The 18202-nt window shown below is 39.1% G+C and overlaps 2 protein-coding genes across 13 annotated transcripts in view; one reads left to right on the top strand and one right to left on the bottom strand.

Annotated features, from left to right (window-relative positions):
• LOC144053697 (uncharacterized) overlaps window positions 1-2587 on the bottom strand; it is a 19844-nt gene extending 17257 nt beyond the window's left edge. For 3 of the 6 annotated variants that reach the window (XM_077568417.1, XM_077568423.1, XM_077568422.1), the window contains exon 1: window positions 31-233. The gene's annotated coding sequence lies outside the window, so the exon portion shown is untranslated. Of the gene's footprint in view, window positions 1-30; window positions 235-2565 lie in introns of those variants that run through there. The other 3 variants (XM_077568418.1, XM_077568421.1, XM_077568420.1) reach the window with 3 other exon arrangements.
• Window positions 2307-18202, top strand: LOC144053700 (uncharacterized). Of its 7 annotated transcripts, none has more exons than XM_077568432.1 (26): window positions 2307-2426; window positions 3577-3861; window positions 4339-4453; window positions 4552-4725; window positions 6965-7071; window positions 7145-7282; window positions 7367-7458; window positions 7699-7760; window positions 7825-7882; window positions 7976-7996; window positions 8180-8380; window positions 9329-9418; window positions 9503-9587; window positions 10287-10427; window positions 11425-11458; window positions 11572-11644; window positions 11829-12006; window positions 12312-12396; window positions 12532-12678; window positions 13754-13924; window positions 14059-14353; window positions 15487-15575; window positions 15809-15984; window positions 16090-16198; window positions 17485-17575; window positions 17690-18202. In XM_077568432.1, the coding sequence occupies exons 2-26, from the start codon at window positions 3665-3667 to the stop codon at window positions 18031-18033; spliced, it is 3273 nt and encodes a 1090-aa protein (XP_077424558.1). In that variant the 5' UTR covers window positions 2307-2426; window positions 3577-3664; the 3' UTR covers window positions 18034-18202. The 7 variants fall into 7 exon arrangements, with proteins under 7 accessions (XP_077424558.1, XP_077424561.1, XP_077424559.1 ...); XM_077568435.1 differs by lacking the exon at window positions 2307-2426 and adding an exon at window positions 2665-2805 and having other exon boundaries at window positions 7388-7458; XM_077568433.1 differs by lacking the exon at window positions 2307-2426 and adding an exon at window positions 2665-2805 and having other exon boundaries at window positions 11428-11458.

The raw sequence follows: 18202 nt of genomic DNA, 5'->3' as shown, positions 1-18202 counted from the left end.
CTCATACATAAAATTAACTTAATTACATACCCACGTTTTCTTAAAGTGAGGGTGGCTAAAAGCGATTTGCCTTAATTGTTCGTTATAGGATAACTTTCGGCTTTATACATTGTGTTACGTCATAGCCCTACCATAATGTAACTATATAATTATGATATTTTTCTCCACACATAGCGATGGACAAAACTGCCGAACGTATAAATTAAATGCTTTTCCGCTGCTTTACAGCACGCCTCAAAGCAGAGAAAATTCTCCAAGGTCTCCATCTAATGACGTTTTTAAACGCCACATTTAAAAAACAAACAGACGGCTGAGAGTGTAAAATAAATAAATAAATAAATGCAGTCACTTCTCGCATATTATTACAAATTGACATCACTCCTTTTTTTAAATACAGTAATTGAAAACAAAACAAAAATAAGTTACGGCACTTCCGCGTTTTCACACTAACTAAAGCGCTCACCCTATTGATGGAAATGGTCATGACACGCATAGGTTGACCACATTTTTACTCAACACTTTTACAATCGTTGAATAAAACTCAAAGTGAATTCCCATACTTAGTTTACCATCCATTCAATATATTACTGTGCTAGCTATGGTTTTGAAGGCTGTCTCAATTTTAATACATTTGCAACCTCGTTAAAGGTTTGTTTATACACTGCTCTCAAAACAACGGTTGGATTTGGGTTGCAATTTCAAGATGAAGCTAAAATGCACTATAACTTTTACAAGTGAACTTGCTGAAACAGATTTTTTTTTTTATCCAGGACTTGTTTCGACCAATACACGTCAAGAATATCCACTATAAAGCCTGTCTGTGACTCCTCCAGTCGCTCTGTATCTCACACTGCGAGACCAGAATTCATGGATCAAACAACTCTTGCACATTTTACCATTCAGCTCTGTGTTCGACAACTGCTTGTGCAAAAAGTACAGAAACCATAAACAGTTAAAGGTCGTGTAGTGTTTGCTGCAGAGCACGTTCCAATGAGTTGATTTGAGGTTTTATAGTTCACCACTAGATGGTGACATTTGTCTGGAAAATTACTGAGCTGGTTGAAAATGCTTGTGAATCCTGCTGTCAAAAGAATAGACATTGAAGTGAGGACTGTGCCTGCCAATTTTTTTTGCTTTTATTACATTGAATCATACGAATCTGGTTTGAACATCAAAGACCGTCATAGAAATTTCCAGAGGCAATGCATTGTAAGTGTTTTGAGACAATGCCATAATGATAATAAAAATATTTTCTATACTGCCTGTTTTATATAGCTACTCGACAATAGTGATGCTTCAGACTTTCTTGTGTCCTCTTATCATTTCAAAGATTAGCTTTTGTCTTAAACTGAAGGCACTTCACTTCACACCGGAAGTTCAATGTAGTACTTGGATTTATATTTAGATTGTAAAAAAACAAAACAACTCCAGTTATTGCATCTGCCGTTGATGTTTTGGCATACTTTACTACTGATGTAGTACTCTGTGCATCCTGTTTTTTGGTAGGTTTTTTTGGTACATCCTGTTAATGCTGTGAGTGCACATGGCAAACACTCACGAGCCTGAAAACTGCCACTCAAGACTGCTTTTTCTTTCTCAAGGAACCAACCGGTACCTCATTGTACATGATTGATAGCTAACAAATGGCCCCTAGACAGGATGTGTCAAAGATACCAGTGTGGATGGTGCATACATGCTGCTTACAGCAACATCTGGAGCTTCTCTGAAATCCACAAAGGCCTACGATAAGGCCAATCTCATTAAATATTCATACATCGAGATAATTGTTTCCATATTCATTTAGTTGACTTCTCATTTAGCATACACAGGGTAATGATATTATTTCATTCTTCGTTGTTCATTTTGTCACTCTTTATGTCCTCAGATGACTAGCAAAAAACACACGCATAATACAGCCTTGAGGCTATAACTGTTGCCTCATCCATTAGTCCATGTTTGATGGGCAGTATGAAGTTAATTTGCTCAATGTCTATTGGGGGAAAAGCTGTGATATATCATTTACTACAAACTGAGTTGCCAACATATATCAGCAGCGCAAAATTAGACTATAAGTCGTTTACTCCTAAATAATGCAAAAGTCATCTTTACAAGCATATACCATGCTGATTGTTATTTATTTATTTATTTTTTTACTTCAGTCAGTGGGCATAACTATACGTGTACAATATAGTCTTCATTAAACCGTACATTGAAACAGTCTTCATCATGCAGTTCACATTTTCATGTCACCAATGGCTAGAGGTCCCTAAATAACCCTGTCGGTTTAAAAATGAGTCAAACAATTCCTGGTTCAAGTCTACTGTAAAGACAACATGGGCTCTTCCATTAGCCATCACATTCCGTTGTTGTGGCAACTGGCCAGGCCGTCGTTGTGTCGTCGCCTTTCAACCCGTGTGACACAGCAGGTGAGCAAAATGGATAAGTCCGTTCTAATATACGAGTGTTGCAAGGCCATAACACTTCGTGTTTGCTCACCATAATATTAACTAAACAATAAATGACCTAAGCGTACGGGTAAGAATTGAATGGACACATTCGACCTACCTTATCCCCCTTGAAAGAAAACAATGACGTTTTAAAATGACGTAATTCTGTAAGGAAGCCTAATAGTTTATATGCGTACACGCGTGTGACAACAAAGCCATCGAAACATTTTCGAAATATTTTCGTCCTTAACCTGTTTATATTTGTTGTCAAACTGGGTGACAAATCCTCACAGAACGTAACAAAACATTTTTTTTAGGTAGTTATCGCGACGATCCAGCTCACTTTAAGAAAGTGTGGGTATGTACTTACGCCACTCTATTATTCTTAGTTTGGTTTATGAAAACAATATATATTAGCATATTAGTTAGCTTTCGTTCCACGATGGCTTGCAAAGTGGTTAGCGAATAAAGTACTGCATTAACTTGGGGCGTATCACGTGATCAAACTTTATCAAACTTTTTATACAACATAGTGCCACCTAAAATAATAATAATAAGATCTCCAAGTACCACCGTTGACACCAACATTAAAATACCTAGCCTAGCCTAAGTGTTAATAAAGAAATATCAGACAGATGTTTTGTTCTTAAAAAGTAATTGAAAAAAGTGTATTTGAATATAATGCACACTTGCAAGTAGCAGTAATGTTACTATGTAGCTTCACAAATTGAATTATAGTGTTCACATTAAGGCATGCTCATTATCACTCAGGGGGGCAATTTGTTTGTTTTGGGTGTAAATCATTTTCATGTCTGTAAGATACATATAAGCTAACATATAGATGTTTTTTTAAATGTTCTTCCACCCCCCCAAAAAAATGTACTTGCATATATTGAACTACTTTCTTCAACTTTCAGTAGCGATCCTTTAGAACTGACAGTTTAAAATAATTGTGATAATTAATCATGATATATTTTTTGCTATGATCACCCTGCCCTGCTACCTAGACAGTGAATGATCAGGTACCACTTGAGTACACGCAAATGACATCATCTTGTGTTTTCTTCTTGGAAAAGTAACATTTGGTCTTCTTAACTGAATATAACTGTATTTTTTATTTTTTTTTAAGGGACAAGAGCTGCCACCAGTGATCCTCTAACAGCGGTGAAGTAGCAGAGCGTGGCGGTGCGAAAACATCTCTTTGCTGCTTTGTAAGGATGAAAAAACTTTTCAAGATCCCGAGGAGGAAGACGTCATTTGATGCATTTGACACCGCTTCTATAGTCACCACTGCCAGTGATGTAATTGAAATTGAGATAGAATTATTTCACAAGGCTGTCTGGCAGTGTGACATGGCCATGCTGGAGCAGCTTGTCAAAAACATTGATGTCAATCAGGTCGACAAGCAGAATAGGTCAGTATGGGTGCAGGTGTGCCATTTGTCATATCTTCCCATGTTGTTGAATTCATTGTGAAACTACAAAATTATAAATGATAAAAAGAGACCTATGTAGAAAAGTTTGGTCATCTTATCTGCAATTTTGACTAATGAGGTCACGATTACTATTAAATCCAATGAATAGCTGATTTTACCCCAAAAAAGGAAAAGAAAATTGTTCCTATTTTTTATATTTTAACCAGTAGCTGGGAGGTACCTAGCTAGGCGTTGTTAAATAATACATTTAAAAGTAGTTACAGTTAGAGATTTAAAAGCAAGTAAAGCTTACTGAAATAAATGTAAAAAATAATGGTTATAGAAGCAAGAACACATTTTCAAAAGAGTGGTTGTAAAATACTTTGAAAGACCTTAATCATATGGAAAAGAGTGCAGTTTTTAACCTGGTTTTAAAAGCATTTACACTTTATTGGGATGTTTTGAATGTTGTTGTAGAACAGCCCTTCATCTTGCTTGTGCCTGTGGAAATGTCGAGGTGGTGATATTCCTTATCGAGAATCACGCCGAGGTCAATTTACGTGACAGTCAAAATAAGTCTGCTTTAATTCAGGTAAGCTTGCACATCGACAGACTTGGAACACATTAGATCATCATTGATGGCTTTTTTTTTTTTCTCCTCCTGATCTGTCGTTTGCTCATTTTTATCAGGCAGTGCAAGAGAAGCATGATACATGTGCCAACATTCTGCTGGAAAACAAAGCCGATCCCAATCTGGTGGACACAGACGGAAACACAGCTTTACATCTGGCTTCAAGCATCCCGTCAATCACCACTGTCGTCTTGCTCGTAAATCATGGCGCTGACATCAACGTCAAAAATCTGGTGATTGTCTTTGACCCTCTTAACAAGGCAGCTGACCCACCCCACATCAACAACACCACCTGACCCACTGAATTCTGCGCAGTATGCTGGGTTTGCGCAACTAGTCGTGATTATTAGTCCACCATTTAAAATTGGAATTGACGGTGGTTGATATTGCATATAACAGCCGATACATGACAGTAAGTTGGGGGCTTTAGGACCCAGATGCGGGAAGGCAGAGGTGCAGTCCAAAAAAGAGGTTTTAATTTCTAATCAAAAAGCTAACTTCAAAGTGCAAAATAAACGGAACTAACAAAACATGAAGCTAAACATGGCAAAACAACTTAGGCAAAACTAACAGCATGACATGGATCCTGATAAGGCAAAAAGGTCAGCGTGACGTGGCGAATGACTTACGACAGTGGCAACAATGAACCGACACAGACAGGGGGGAGACAACCGACTAAATACACCAACACTAATGACATAACAAGACACACCTGGCTGAGGGCACTGATTGGATGACACATGAGGGTAATGGGGAAAGGTGGACACAATCAGGGATCAGGGCTGACAAAGACACCAAACAAGGAAGGGCAAGTGACCTGAAACGAGAGGAGTCAGACATTTCACAATAAAACAGGAAATGACAAGACAAGGGGAAAACACAAGGAAAACAGAAGCTTAACATGACAGGGAGTAAACAAGACTGAAAATAAACATGACAATACATATTTAATATTATTGGTATTTCCGCATAGGTCTGATATTTTCTTACGAATTATCGACCAACCCAAAGGGTTTAAAATGACTTGAAAAGTGATGGTTTTGACGATATGACGATTTCCCCATTATAATGGCAGCCATATCTACGTGTGGCTAGAAAGCAAAGTGTGTAATCTGATACCGAAATGAACGAGTGCAGTCAGTTAACAGCCATCGATTGGCAGCAGCTTCTCAAAATAGCCACACTCCTTTTATTGTCCATTTTCTGTGGCAGTCCACATTTTTGACAATTGCACCATGTTTTTGTCGTTCAAAAAGTTGCAGTTTGCAATTTTTGCAAAAAAACAAACAAAAAAAGAGACTTAGGCAATTATTTTAAGAGGGTGACTGAAAACCCTCTAAAGCAGGGTGTCAAACTCATATTAGCTCAGGGGCCACATGGAGGAAAATATTTTACCAAGTGGGCCGGACTGGTAAAATCATGGTATATAACTTAAAAACAATTGGCGTCAGTTATACACAGATGTGCAGGCCAGCGCTAAATAGTGGGGCTCAACTGTAAATATATTGTTCCAAAAAATAACACAAACGCAAATGGTATGCGGCAACACTTGGCCCATATGAGTTGTGGGCGTGTTATATCTACCTGTTTTGCATATGTATTGTTCCCACAATGCATTGTGTGGCGCAGTTAGTGAAGTAATAGGATGTGAATCCATGTCAAATGTATTTGGGTTACCAGGAGCTGAATGTATGCCGTACTCAGCACGCTTATGTTTGATTTATGTTGGTCTATGTTTTTATTTTGTAATCGTAACTTTAGATTGTGTGTACAATAATGATATTCAGGTCAATTGTATTGTAAAGTTGTATGTCTCATCTGAGGATTGCTTGTGAAATGACACATTTATATGTTTTGGCCATCTGATTAATTGGTCCAACAGGGCCGGATTGAACCCCTTGGCGGGCCTAATCCAGCCCGCAGCCCGCACATTTCATATCCTTGCATCTAAAGGGTCGCAGTTTTTGCATTGCGGCGCATCAGTAGATCGAATGCTTAATTACTTGGCATGTGCTGAAAAGTTAGCAACATTTTTTTTTTTTAAAGGGACCTTGACTAATGACAGGTTTGCTTCATATGATTTTTTTTTTTTATACTAACATATCAATGAGATTCGTTTTTCCAAAAATCATTTCCAGCCTAATGCTTTTTGTAGAAACTTTATTTGTACGTACACCGTCATTGTTTACGTCGCAAAGCATTCAGTGCGTAGTGATGTAGAATGGCGGCTGGCTCTCTGAAAGCGAGGTAGACCTCCGTTGCGTTCATGCGTTGTGACGTACTGTACGTCCAAATAAAGTTTCTACAAAATGTATTAAACAAAACATGATTTTTTTTAAAAATGAATCTCATAGTTATGTTACTAACAACCAAATAAACAATATAAAGCAAACTTTTATTACAGTCAGAGTTCCTTTTAATGTTAGTCCCCTTCATTCTCATGTTACTATTCCAATTCTTTGGCATTTTTAGGAGGGCATGTCACCCCTTTCTGTGGCAGTCCAAGGGGACCACATCGAAGTGGCAGAGTTTCTGTTGAAGAATGGTGCCAATGTTAATGTTTTGGACAGACAACGGAGGTTTGAAAACAACAAGTTTCTAATACATGTAAATGATTAATCGTATTAAACGGCTTTTCTTGTGCACCAACAGGTCACCATTAATGATCGCCTCCGGCAAGGGCCACTTCACCATGGTGCAACTGCTTTTACAGTTCAAAGTCAATATTGAACTGACGGATAGCAGAGGATTATTAGCTGAGGACGACGCTGAGTCGGAATACCAGGATCCGTAGGTTGAGCTTTTCTTTCCTCACGTATTTTTTTCTTCTTCTCATTTGTCATTACAGAAGCATTTTCATTCTCTTGACTGTAGCGTCCATGTTACTGAACACAGGATCAAAGAGGACGACTCCATCCAGGTCCAACCAAGTCTAAAATGTCTTGAATATGCATCAAGCGAAGATGGTAAACACTTTAATTTATGCATCTATATTGTAAAGCCTCACTTATCAAAGCGTCTATCTTGAGTTGGTGTATTGTTACTGTATGGTGCAGCCTTGCTACACACTTTTCAGTATGGTTGACTCTTAATTCAAAAGGACATCACTAGAGACATATTAGCCATTTTGTTCTGGCTAAAACACATTATATATATATATATATATATTTTTTTTTTTTTGTGTGTGTGTGTGTTCACTCCTGCAGCTGAAAATGTTGACTGTGTGAGTCCCACAGATGGACACAAAGATGATCTGAAACAGACAGAGGTAAGCCTAACACAAGAAATGAAATGCGGTAATAATTTGGTGATTCCGTTTTTCTTGTCGCCAGTGTGACATGAGCCGACTGATAAAGGTTTTGCCCCAATTGAAAAAAAACAAAAAGTTTGGTAAGTTAAGTAACCCAAATCTACAATTTTCTCGTGGGTGAACAATAGCTAAGGAATGCATGATTGTCTTTAACTTCTTTTTGCTTCTCACAGACATTGAAGAAGCTGGTTCAGGTGAGCTTTCTTAGTCTTGTGTAAAGTACCTGTCCTGAAAGTGTTTTCAAAACTGACTTTCACAAAGTTCCATGTAAAGTTATGAATTTTGAATAATAAGTTTAGTAAAAAAGCTGAGTCATACTTCTAGTTGACTCGAGGTGTTCATTATATTACAGCTTGCTCTTGTTGCCTTTGCATCAGATAGGGATAAAACCAACAACGCCACTGAAGCCTCAGATGCCTCTCAGGAATTCCCAGAATGTTCTGACACCTCTGTGGAGGTGAGGGAGGTAGAAGAGGATCCAAAAGCACCTGAGAGAAATATCTCAGATATCTCAGATGAGAAAGACCAGAGCTCGCGGCCCAAACCTCGTTCAAAGAAGCTGGTTCCAGAGAGTGAGAGTAAGTTTCAGACAGGATTTTTTGTCTTACTTTCACTTTTCGAGACATAACTTAAAGTCCAAACTCATTCATTCATTCCCTGTGTGGGATTTGATAAAGTACAGTTCAGCCTTTTAACTCCCAACGTTTTGAATCAGTCTAATATTGCAAGGAAAAAAAGTCCAGGGCCGCAATTAAAACTGAAAAGAATGAGAATGACACTCAAAAATCAGCTTATCTCCTTCACCTCCTTTTCTGCATTTTAACGTGTTTTTGCTTTTTTTTTGTTTTTGTCTCTATAATGACGACGGAAATTCTAATCACAACAGAACCGAAACATGGCACTTAGCATTCAAAGTTACCGTACTTATCACATACTGTGCGCGTGACAAAATGTAGTGTTGAGGATCCACCGTATATATTTCGTGGTGTCTTGAGATATGAGTGACCTGACTTATGAGCTTTTCAAGGTAGGGGCCATCGTTTGGCTGATTTTGTGAACAGTTCTTCAAAAAAGAAGTGGCATTCATGTTGTTTAATGCCACTCCTAGTTGAAGTTAGTTTACTGCCCCTGCCAGTTTAATGTTAGCACATAATGAAAAATGCCGGATGAGCTAATGATTAGCATCAATAGTTGTGGTGTTATAATAACCCTTTTATTTATTTCCATTTGTTTCAGTGGGCAAAGATGATTTCAGCAGATGTGGCAAATCCAGGTCCATAAAGTAAAAACCTTGCCGGTTCGGCCATTGATGCTAGTTAGCTAGCTCCCTAGCAGATAAACCAGCACCATGAGAGCTAGCTAGGGAGCTTGCTAGCTAGCTAGCACCTGGGGCTAAAGCCAAACCGTGGCAGGGTTTTTACTTTCTGGACCTGAATTTACCACCTCTGGATTTCAAATATTTTAGTTTTTGGAGTTACAAACATTTTCTTCAGATGATTTTTTTTGTTTTTGTTTAATCTATTCAGAAACTGATTATGACCCAGACGTTCTATTTGAACCATGCCTTGAGGCCAAAACGGAAGATCAGCATTGTGAAGAAGTCCTTGGGCCAGGAGGTAAAAAGACTCACAGAACATTTGTAAACACATTTCCACGTATACTCAAGGCCTGTTCTCATTGTAAGCACTTCCTCTTCTTAGGCTCCCCTCGTGCCTCAATCATGGAAAAAGACATTTGCACTAAAACAAGCCAACCAGAAGAAAACACAAGTGGAGAATTACTGAGGTAATTCTAATCACGAGTACAAAACAACAGCTTGTGTTTCCCTGATTGCGGGCGGTGGCGTCGTGGGGGGCAGCGACATCAGTAAGATGATGTCACGGCTTTATATCAACATCTTTAAAGATTTTAGTGTCCTTTATCACTTAAAGCACATCAGATCCCCTTAGTAGAAGTGTTAAAGGTTATAGCTTTTGTAATTGGGAAAAAAAACAGGCTGTTATAAATTGTATAAATGGGATTTATTATGTGTGGAACCCCTGTTTTTGTTCAAAGCTGTAATTTATTGAAAAATCTGCTATACTTATGCACAGTGCATATAATGTCTATTTGTCTAAAGCAAATATTTTCAGCTCACCAGTGTAATATAATTCTGTAAAAGCAAGCAGTATTGCTTCACTCTTCTATTTTATATAATTATAATATTTAGCATTATCTTCTGAGAAAGGACCACAAGAAGACCATGTTTTCATTTTGGTAAAGGCCAACTTTCTTTCCAGGCGTGCGTATGTAAACACAAATGTTGAGTTGCTTGATATATTGGTAGAAATTGGTCGCAATGTTCATTTTTTCAGAAAACACCCTAATGGCGGTTAGTAGTGATGCTATATTTTCATTCTGCTTAAGTAAAGCTTGTGTAAATAGGTGACGATCATTGAAAAAGACTATGAACCCAATCACTGACCCTGACCTACTTCTGTGCAGTGGTAGTACCAGTGACGCTGATGGAAGAGGATCAGAGGGACATGCAAGGGAGAAAGTGAGCCGCAAAGACGGTTCATTGAGAACCAAAGACACGTCGAGTCAATCGAGCCCCTTTTTGTATTCAGAGAAGCAGCCAACAAGGTTTGCGCCACAGTTCTTCCATTTGTATGAGGTTGGCAGTTTAAAAATCTTACATTGGGTAACTTACTACCAAATTGCTTCCATAATGTAATATAGTGGGACCTTTAATCCTTTGCAGCCCCCAAAAACACACGCAAGTATTTTTTTCCCATAACAATTAATGTAATGCATTATTAAAAAACAATAACAAATGAAGATGGAAAGGAAAACTAGTTTTAAAGTATTTTTTTTGTATCTGTGCCTTTCAGGGGTGTGGCCTATTGAGTGGTGTCTTGGGCTGAAGTTGGAATTGGTCCTTTTCACAAAAAAATTCTGGGTTGAACCCACTCACAGACTCTAATTTGTATTGACACGTGTCAGAGTTCGGTCCTCGAGAACCGGACGTAGTCCTGCATGTTTTCAAGGTTTCTCTACTCCAATACACAGATTCAATGATCAGGATCATTTTCAGGCTCCTTCAAAGCTTGCCGATGAGCTTGAATATGAATCAGCTGTGTTGGACGTGGGAAACCTCTAAAACATGCAGGACTCCAGACTTTGACACCACTTGTTTAGACGGTGTTTTATTAATAGATGCCCTTCGAATGAGGGGGCTTCCAGTCTAGGATTAATTACCCAAAAAAAAGAAGAAAAAAAAGAAAAGAAGAAGAGTCAGTGTAATAAAATACTTGAAGGTTGATATATCTGCAGGTCTTTTTTTTTTTTGGTCTACAAGTTTTTTTGTTTTACTTTTGAGGCATATTTTTAAGGACAGTTTTGATTTTTGTCTAAAAAATGTTGATTTTTGTGGTCTTCAACTTTGGAGCTTGCAGTGTAGGGTCACCCGTGTGGTTGATGCCTCAAAAACCTTGTAGCCTACAATGGAGTAGAAATGATTAATGATCCTCTATTTCTACCCAAAAAAACAACAACAACCTCTTGTTCTGCCTGATGCTGAGGTAAACTGACTGTGGGATAAACAAAAATGTCTCTAAAATAACTTTCTGTTTGTTGGCAGCAGGTCGCAGTCCAATCAACAGCTTCAAAAACAGGTAATCAATACAGTGAAATGGGTTTTCACTGAATCTGTTATCTGTTTTAAACATTGACATTGAATCAAGTTTGAAGTGAATTCAGATAACATGTTATGTATTAACACATGCAGCACAGCGAAGATATGGGGACCTCTAAAGAGGTTGATGGGATCAAGTCCTCATCAGATGAGGCTCAAGATGAAGGTGAGCTCCTCGGCCCACTCGACAGGTCATGTCCTTTTTATCCCTCTGAACTCATCACCTTAATGTTGGTTTTGATGCCAAACACTGTAAATGATGTCACTGTTTTGAAACTTGACAACAATACATAACCTGGTTTAGAGTCTGTAGACTTCCTCATATGCTGTCGTTGGCTTATTTCCACCAGATAGTCCATATAAGGTCAGGCTGGAGGGCATTGTGAGCCAACAAAACAAGCATCATTGCTGCTCTGAAAAGATGGCCAAACTAAAAGAGGAGAAGGCACAGTTAAAGAGCCAAATGGAGGAGGTTGATGATGATGATGATGATGAGCACAAATGCATGCAAATGGAAAATGAACGCAGGTATAAACTTTTTCTTGAGGCAGTCCTCTCTGCAATCAGATTTTTCGTGGGTCATTAAAAAACATTCAGTAATTAAATGGATTTTGCTAAAAGTAAGGCCTTAAATGGCATTGAATGCAATGAGCGTTTAGACATGAGTTGTATTTTATTCAGTGACTAAAAAATAAAGTAAAAGTAAAGTCTGTTTTATTTCTGTCTCGTCTGTCAGAAAACTCACTAATGAGCAATGCTCATTCGTATAAAACTTAACAAAATAGAGAAACCCTGGTAATGTGTTTTTTTTTCTTTTTTTCTGTCAACATCAGCAGATCATCATCGAAACAGCAGGAGGACGATGGTCATAACCCCTTGACGCCAATTGTGAAGATGGCTCAACACAATATTTACAAGGTGAGGAGGAAGAACAGTATCAGGTTACTGGGTGTGAGTTTGTAATTGTACAAATCCTACGGCTAATTGTTCAAACACTGTTGCTGATTTGTAGATGATGTAACTTTTGCTCGGCTTGCGTTTCATCTCCCCCAGCTTGAAGAGGAACTCCGACAGGCCCGTGCGCAGTTGTCTCAGGAACGCTGCTCAAATGCACAGCTGCAGCAAAAACTAATGACTCGGGACGAAAAGCAACAGACCTTGGAAGAGGACTACAGAAGTACCCCAAAAAGTACTAAAGAGGTATTTTGCAACCATATTCTGAACGTTGGCATGATGTTGCTGCTCTGGAGCAGTTTGAATATTGCAGATCAGATACACATATCAAATGTATTTTTTTCATTTATTTAAATCCAAGGTCAAATTTGTTGGGCATAAAATGATCGGTCTCATTAGCAGAGGTGGCAAATCCAGGTCCAGAAAGTAAATCCCTGCCACAGTTTGGCTTTAGCTCCAGATGCTAGCTCCCTAGCTCGCTCCCATGGTGCTCGTTTACCTGCTAGGGAGCTAAAGCCAAACTGTGGCACGGTTTTTATCTTCTGGACCAGGATTTGTCACCTCTCCTCATTAGCGATGAAAAAAAATATTTCATGTCACCCTTCTTACGCAGCTCAAGGTTTCAAGACAAACCCTGTCATATACATATATATATATATATATATATATATATATATATATATACACCTCAATAACATTTTGTCCCATTCATTAACTCATTCACTCCCAGCCATTCACTAAAACAATCCCCTTCCCCTCCCGCCTGTTTTACTGGATTTTGACCCACAGAATATTGTGTTCTATTGCTATACAAACATGAAACCTACCAAAAGAAAGAGTAGTCTCATCTTTCATCAGGAAAAAAGTATATTTCTATATGTTTTTTGTTTTTTGCAGAAATTAGCATGAGAATATAGCTGAGTTTCATCATTATTCACAAATCTATTTAGAATTCTGAGTAATTTAGTTTTTTTTCCCTCCAACATAGTCCTGGTTCATTTCCTATGCTCTGCTGCCACCTGCTGGCTATATGTGTAATAACTACCATTTCTTCAACCGTTCTTTGCAGTTGAGAGGCTGCATCAAAGCCTCTAGCATAAAAAAACATATTAATACGTCTTTGGGACACTTAAAATGTTTAAAATAGAATGTATTTTTACGTTTTTGGGAGTTTTAGTTAAACTGGTTATGGCGTGTTACTATCCGGAGGGTCAGAAACCTCTGGAATCATACAAGTCTTTTCGGCTAATTGTTCAAACGCTGTTGTGGATTTTTGAAATGATGTGACTTTTGCCCTTGCGTCATGTTTCATCTATTCCAGCTTGAAGAGGAACCTCGACAGGCCCATGTGCAGTTGCCTCAGGAACGCCGTTCCAACGCACCTTCGTCTCATGAATGCTGCAAAAACGCAGTGATGCAGCAAAAACAAAAGACTCAAGACAGCAAGCAACAGAGTATGAAAGAGGACTACAAAAAAAGCAAACATTGTCAGGTATTTCTTCACCATGATGTTGCTGCTCCAAGCAGTTCCGATATTTCAGATCAGACACACAAAGCTCAATTTTTGAGTTCCCATGCAAACTATCCCAACACATTTCCAGTCATTTTCCACCTTTGATCTTTCAGGAGCACGCGAGAACAGAGCTTGAGGCGACCCAGGCACGCAGCAGCACCAAACTAATGGATCGCATTGAAGAGAATGAAGAGCTTGACGAGCAGGTTGAAGATCGTCACCAAGATCTCAGAAGTGACAAACAGGCACAAAGTGGCTCAGAATGGAGCGGTATGATTACGGGATTAAAGTGTGAAGTGTCCCGAGCAAATGCCCGCCTGGCAGAGGCCAAGCAACTTCGTTTTGAAATGGAGAAAACTCTGCTCCAAGAGAAGGAGGAACAGCAGCGACTTAGAGACAAACTTGCAAGTTAGTAATGGTGGGGGTTGTTGGACTGTGATTTGATCATTTCTGTTTCTATGATGGTTGCACAGCAAAGAAGTTGTGAGCATGTCTGCCTCACAGTTAGAGGTTCCGGGTTAGAATTTCAGCTCAGGCTCCCCTTGGTGTAGAGTTTGCATTTTCTCCATGCGATTGTGTGGGTTTTCTCCAGGCTCAATTAGAGGTCGCCTGTAATTCATATGTGAAAGTATCAGGGGTGTCAGGCGATTAATGCCTTCAATAGTTAACTCATGATTAATCGCAAATTTTCAACGAGTTTTCATACTCGTTAAAAAAATGTAAACTAAGAAATATGGCTGCATCTTTTAGTAATTGATACAGCAATTTCATAATAATTCATAAAATTTAATTAAACTTAAATGTGATATTGATTTGTGTTGAGGTCATTTTTCTGCCACTAGAAGGCATAATTGCATTTGCAAGACGGTGACAGCTCAGTGCATTTTTCTTTTTATATTAAGAGCTTTAATCTTTAACATGAAGTAACTTGTGAAATTCTTCACATTTTTTAAATTGTAAAATACAACTTGACCCCAGTCTCCAAAAATATATCTAACTCTTTGACTGCCAAAAACGTTAAATAACGTTTAGTAAAATCCCATGGAGGAGTGCCAAAGACGTTAAAAGACGTTTTTTTTCAAAACAGAGGTGAAACTAACCATTTTCTATTGTTGATTACTGAAAAACGGAATAAGGTAGAAACAAACTTTTTTTTTCTGATGAAAGATAAGAGTCCAATCTTTCATTTGGTAGTTGTTTCCATAGTCCAAACACATAATTTTCTGTGGACCTTGAAAGATCAGTCAAAAATGCTTAAATCGGCTTGCGGTATCCCTTTTCTGAAAACGTCTGGCAGTCAAAGAGCTAATATTATTATTATTATTATTATTATTATTATTATTATTATTATTATTATTATTATTATTATTATTATTATGATTGGAATTCCCCCAGTACATGCTTTCCAAGTAAGGGGCGGCCATTAATCGCAAACGAGTGGCGTTAAAGGAACTTTAAATGAACTCAAAATTTAAAAAAAAATTGACACCCCTAGAAAGTATTGACTGACCTGACTAGTCCTAATGAAATCATCTCTCCAGGTGAGAAAGCCAGTCAACAAGAGGCGTTGACCAACCTGACCCACAAGCTGTCCAAGGCGAAGGCATACGGCAACTCAATGGAGAACGAGGTACATAAGAGTGGAGTGCCAAGTCTGATGATAGTAGAATCACAGCTCCTTGGGCATGAGCTGGCCCAAAAAACAATCATAATTCTTAGTTGACAGGTACAAATGATAGTTCAAACTATTACTACAAGTTCAAACAGTTTTACAAAAGTCACAAGATTAATAATACAAGAATAGAAAAAAAAAAAAAGTACCCCAAAGTATTTTGCTGAAGATGTCCCTCCTTTATAATTTAGCTGCAGGCAAAAGACGCCAAGTACCTCCAAGCTATGAAAGAAATGAAGGAGCAAGCAATTCTCTTGGATGAACGAGAAAAAGAACTGAGCATTGCGGCGCAGAAACAGAAGGAAGCTCAGGCTGCTGTGGCCGCCTCCAATGATATTGCCAAACAGCTTGAGGAGGCTGTGCAAAGGTAAACGACACAGCACAGAACCCTGTTTTCACTTGCCTAGAGACAAATTAACTTTGTTTGTATGTTTTTTGACCCAATATGTCAAATCAATGTGGGCTGCATTAGATTGGAACCCAACAACAACATGCGGGAGGGTTCTGCAAAACGACACTCGCGCAAATGTGACGCACGTCAAAAGGTGTCTCAGGAAGACGCAAGGTTGAGTGCCCAAGGGGTATGTAGACTTATGAGCTCAACGGTACTTAACTCATTTGCTCCCAAAAACGTATAAATACGTTCTATTTTAATTAGTGACATTGTACCAAAAACGCATTTATTCCTTTTTTAATGGCCGTTTTCTATGCTAGTGCATACAGAAGGCTTTGATGCAGCCTCTGACCTGAAGAGGTCGCTTAAAGCAATGGTAGTTATTACAAAAACGGCCAGCAGGTGGCAGCAGAGTATAAGATATCAACCAGGGCCATTTTGCAAAAAGCTTCCCCCACCCCACTGTTTTAAACAGATTTGTGAATAATAATGAAACTTAGCTCTATTCTAATGCTAATTGCTGCCAAACAAAAACATATTGAAATTGAAAACTTTTTGTTCCTGATGAAAGATGAGACTCTTAATCTTTCTTTTGGTAGGTTCCGCATTTTTATAGCAAAAGAACACAATACTCTGTGGGCTATGCAAAATCTGTCAAAATCCAGTAAAATAGCCGGGAGCAAAGGGAGTTGCTTCAGTGAAAATGGCTGGGAGTAAATGAGTTAATGACACAAGAATGCTATGAACCATGACCAAAATTCATATTGACTGAAGATGACATCAATGTTGCTCAGGCCAACCAATCACAGCTCACCTGTTTTCTGAAGCTGTGCTGTGATTGGTTGTTGACAGGAAGTGGCAAAATGGCCGCCCCCTGAGGTGAATAAAAACGGCTGGACTTTGTTGCTTAACTCCTATTTCACTAACGCAATATTAACCAGAATACCATATTTAAACTTGTGGGGCTGCATAGAACATATTATTGTCAAAAAAAAAAAGGGGGTTGAATTCCCCTTTAAAACTGCACTTTGTAACAATTTGCCCAAAAATATTTTTACAATCGCCTTTTCATTTGACCGTTAATGACTGAAACATTTTAAATTAGTTAATTAACACCTTAGCTGTTCATAATGGGAACTCCTGCAAAATCCTCTGGCCAATAGTTTTCAGACTGGATTCGGGTTCGAATTTCTCGCCGTGACGTGCTTATTGTGCATGTGAAGAAGGGAAAATGCAGTTTCACTTGTCGGCCACAGGTGGTATTAGCGTGTCAAAATGCCATTTTCTGCGTTCAGTAGCTTAAAAAAATATCATGTTCTGCCTCACACTGAGGTGACCAAGACTATGGGTTGAATCAAGATTTATTTGTCCAACGACTTTTTTTGTTGGCAGCAAATGGCTAGCCAAACAAATGGTGAAAAAGGTAACCAATATACAGTGAAATTGATTTGTTACTTTTTTTCCAACACGGAGATCCGTAAAGAGATGTCAGGTGAAGATATCCCCCGTCCCACACATCGGGGCTCGTCCTCTAACCGTTTAAACAGGAGCTCATCACGACCAGGTAATAAATGATGTCATTGTTTTGGAACTTGTGTGACTTTATAGTGGGTGTTAGAGTGGCAGTTGGCAGACGTCTCCGCCGATGTCATCGTGCATTGTGTGTGTTTTTCCTCAGAGCCCCCACCTCCAGTGGCAGAGGAGGCGGAGGTGGATGATGACAATGACGCGGGGAGTGATGGAAGCGGCGAGGTGACAGCAGACGGCAGCGCGGCACCCGACCGGGAGCCAAGCGAACGAGGGGCGGCTCGGCAACGGGACAACGCTCTGTTCCTGGATCTCCAGCGATGTGTGTTCCAGATGCTGGAGCGGGAACTCACCACTCTGAATACTCACCTCCAGAGCCTTCAAAGCGGCGCTCTCCAGCTGCTCGCTTCCATGGACGGCACCCTCCAGCGGATTGCCGACACGGCGACGGCGCCAAGCCCGGTCCGGTCCAGGTGGACTCTGCGAAAAAAATAGATGGGGTGTTGAGAGGGGAGAAGAATGAATCAAAATAAGCGCTTTTGTGCTCAATTGTTGACTCACTATACATTGGTCAGATGCACTGCAAGGTGCCGATCCCATGATCAGTGTTTTCACATTGAATATAATGAATTATCTTTAATAACATAAATGCAATTTGAGCGAA

This window comes from Vanacampus margaritifer, chromosome 6, assembly GCF_051991255.1.
Source record: "Vanacampus margaritifer isolate UIUO_Vmar chromosome 6, RoL_Vmar_1.0, whole genome shotgun sequence".
NCBI lineage: Eukaryota > Metazoa > Chordata > Actinopteri > Syngnathiformes > Syngnathidae > Vanacampus > Vanacampus margaritifer.
The sequence above is the reverse complement of the archived record's forward strand: the minus strand, read 5'-3'. Positions and strand labels throughout refer to the sequence as shown.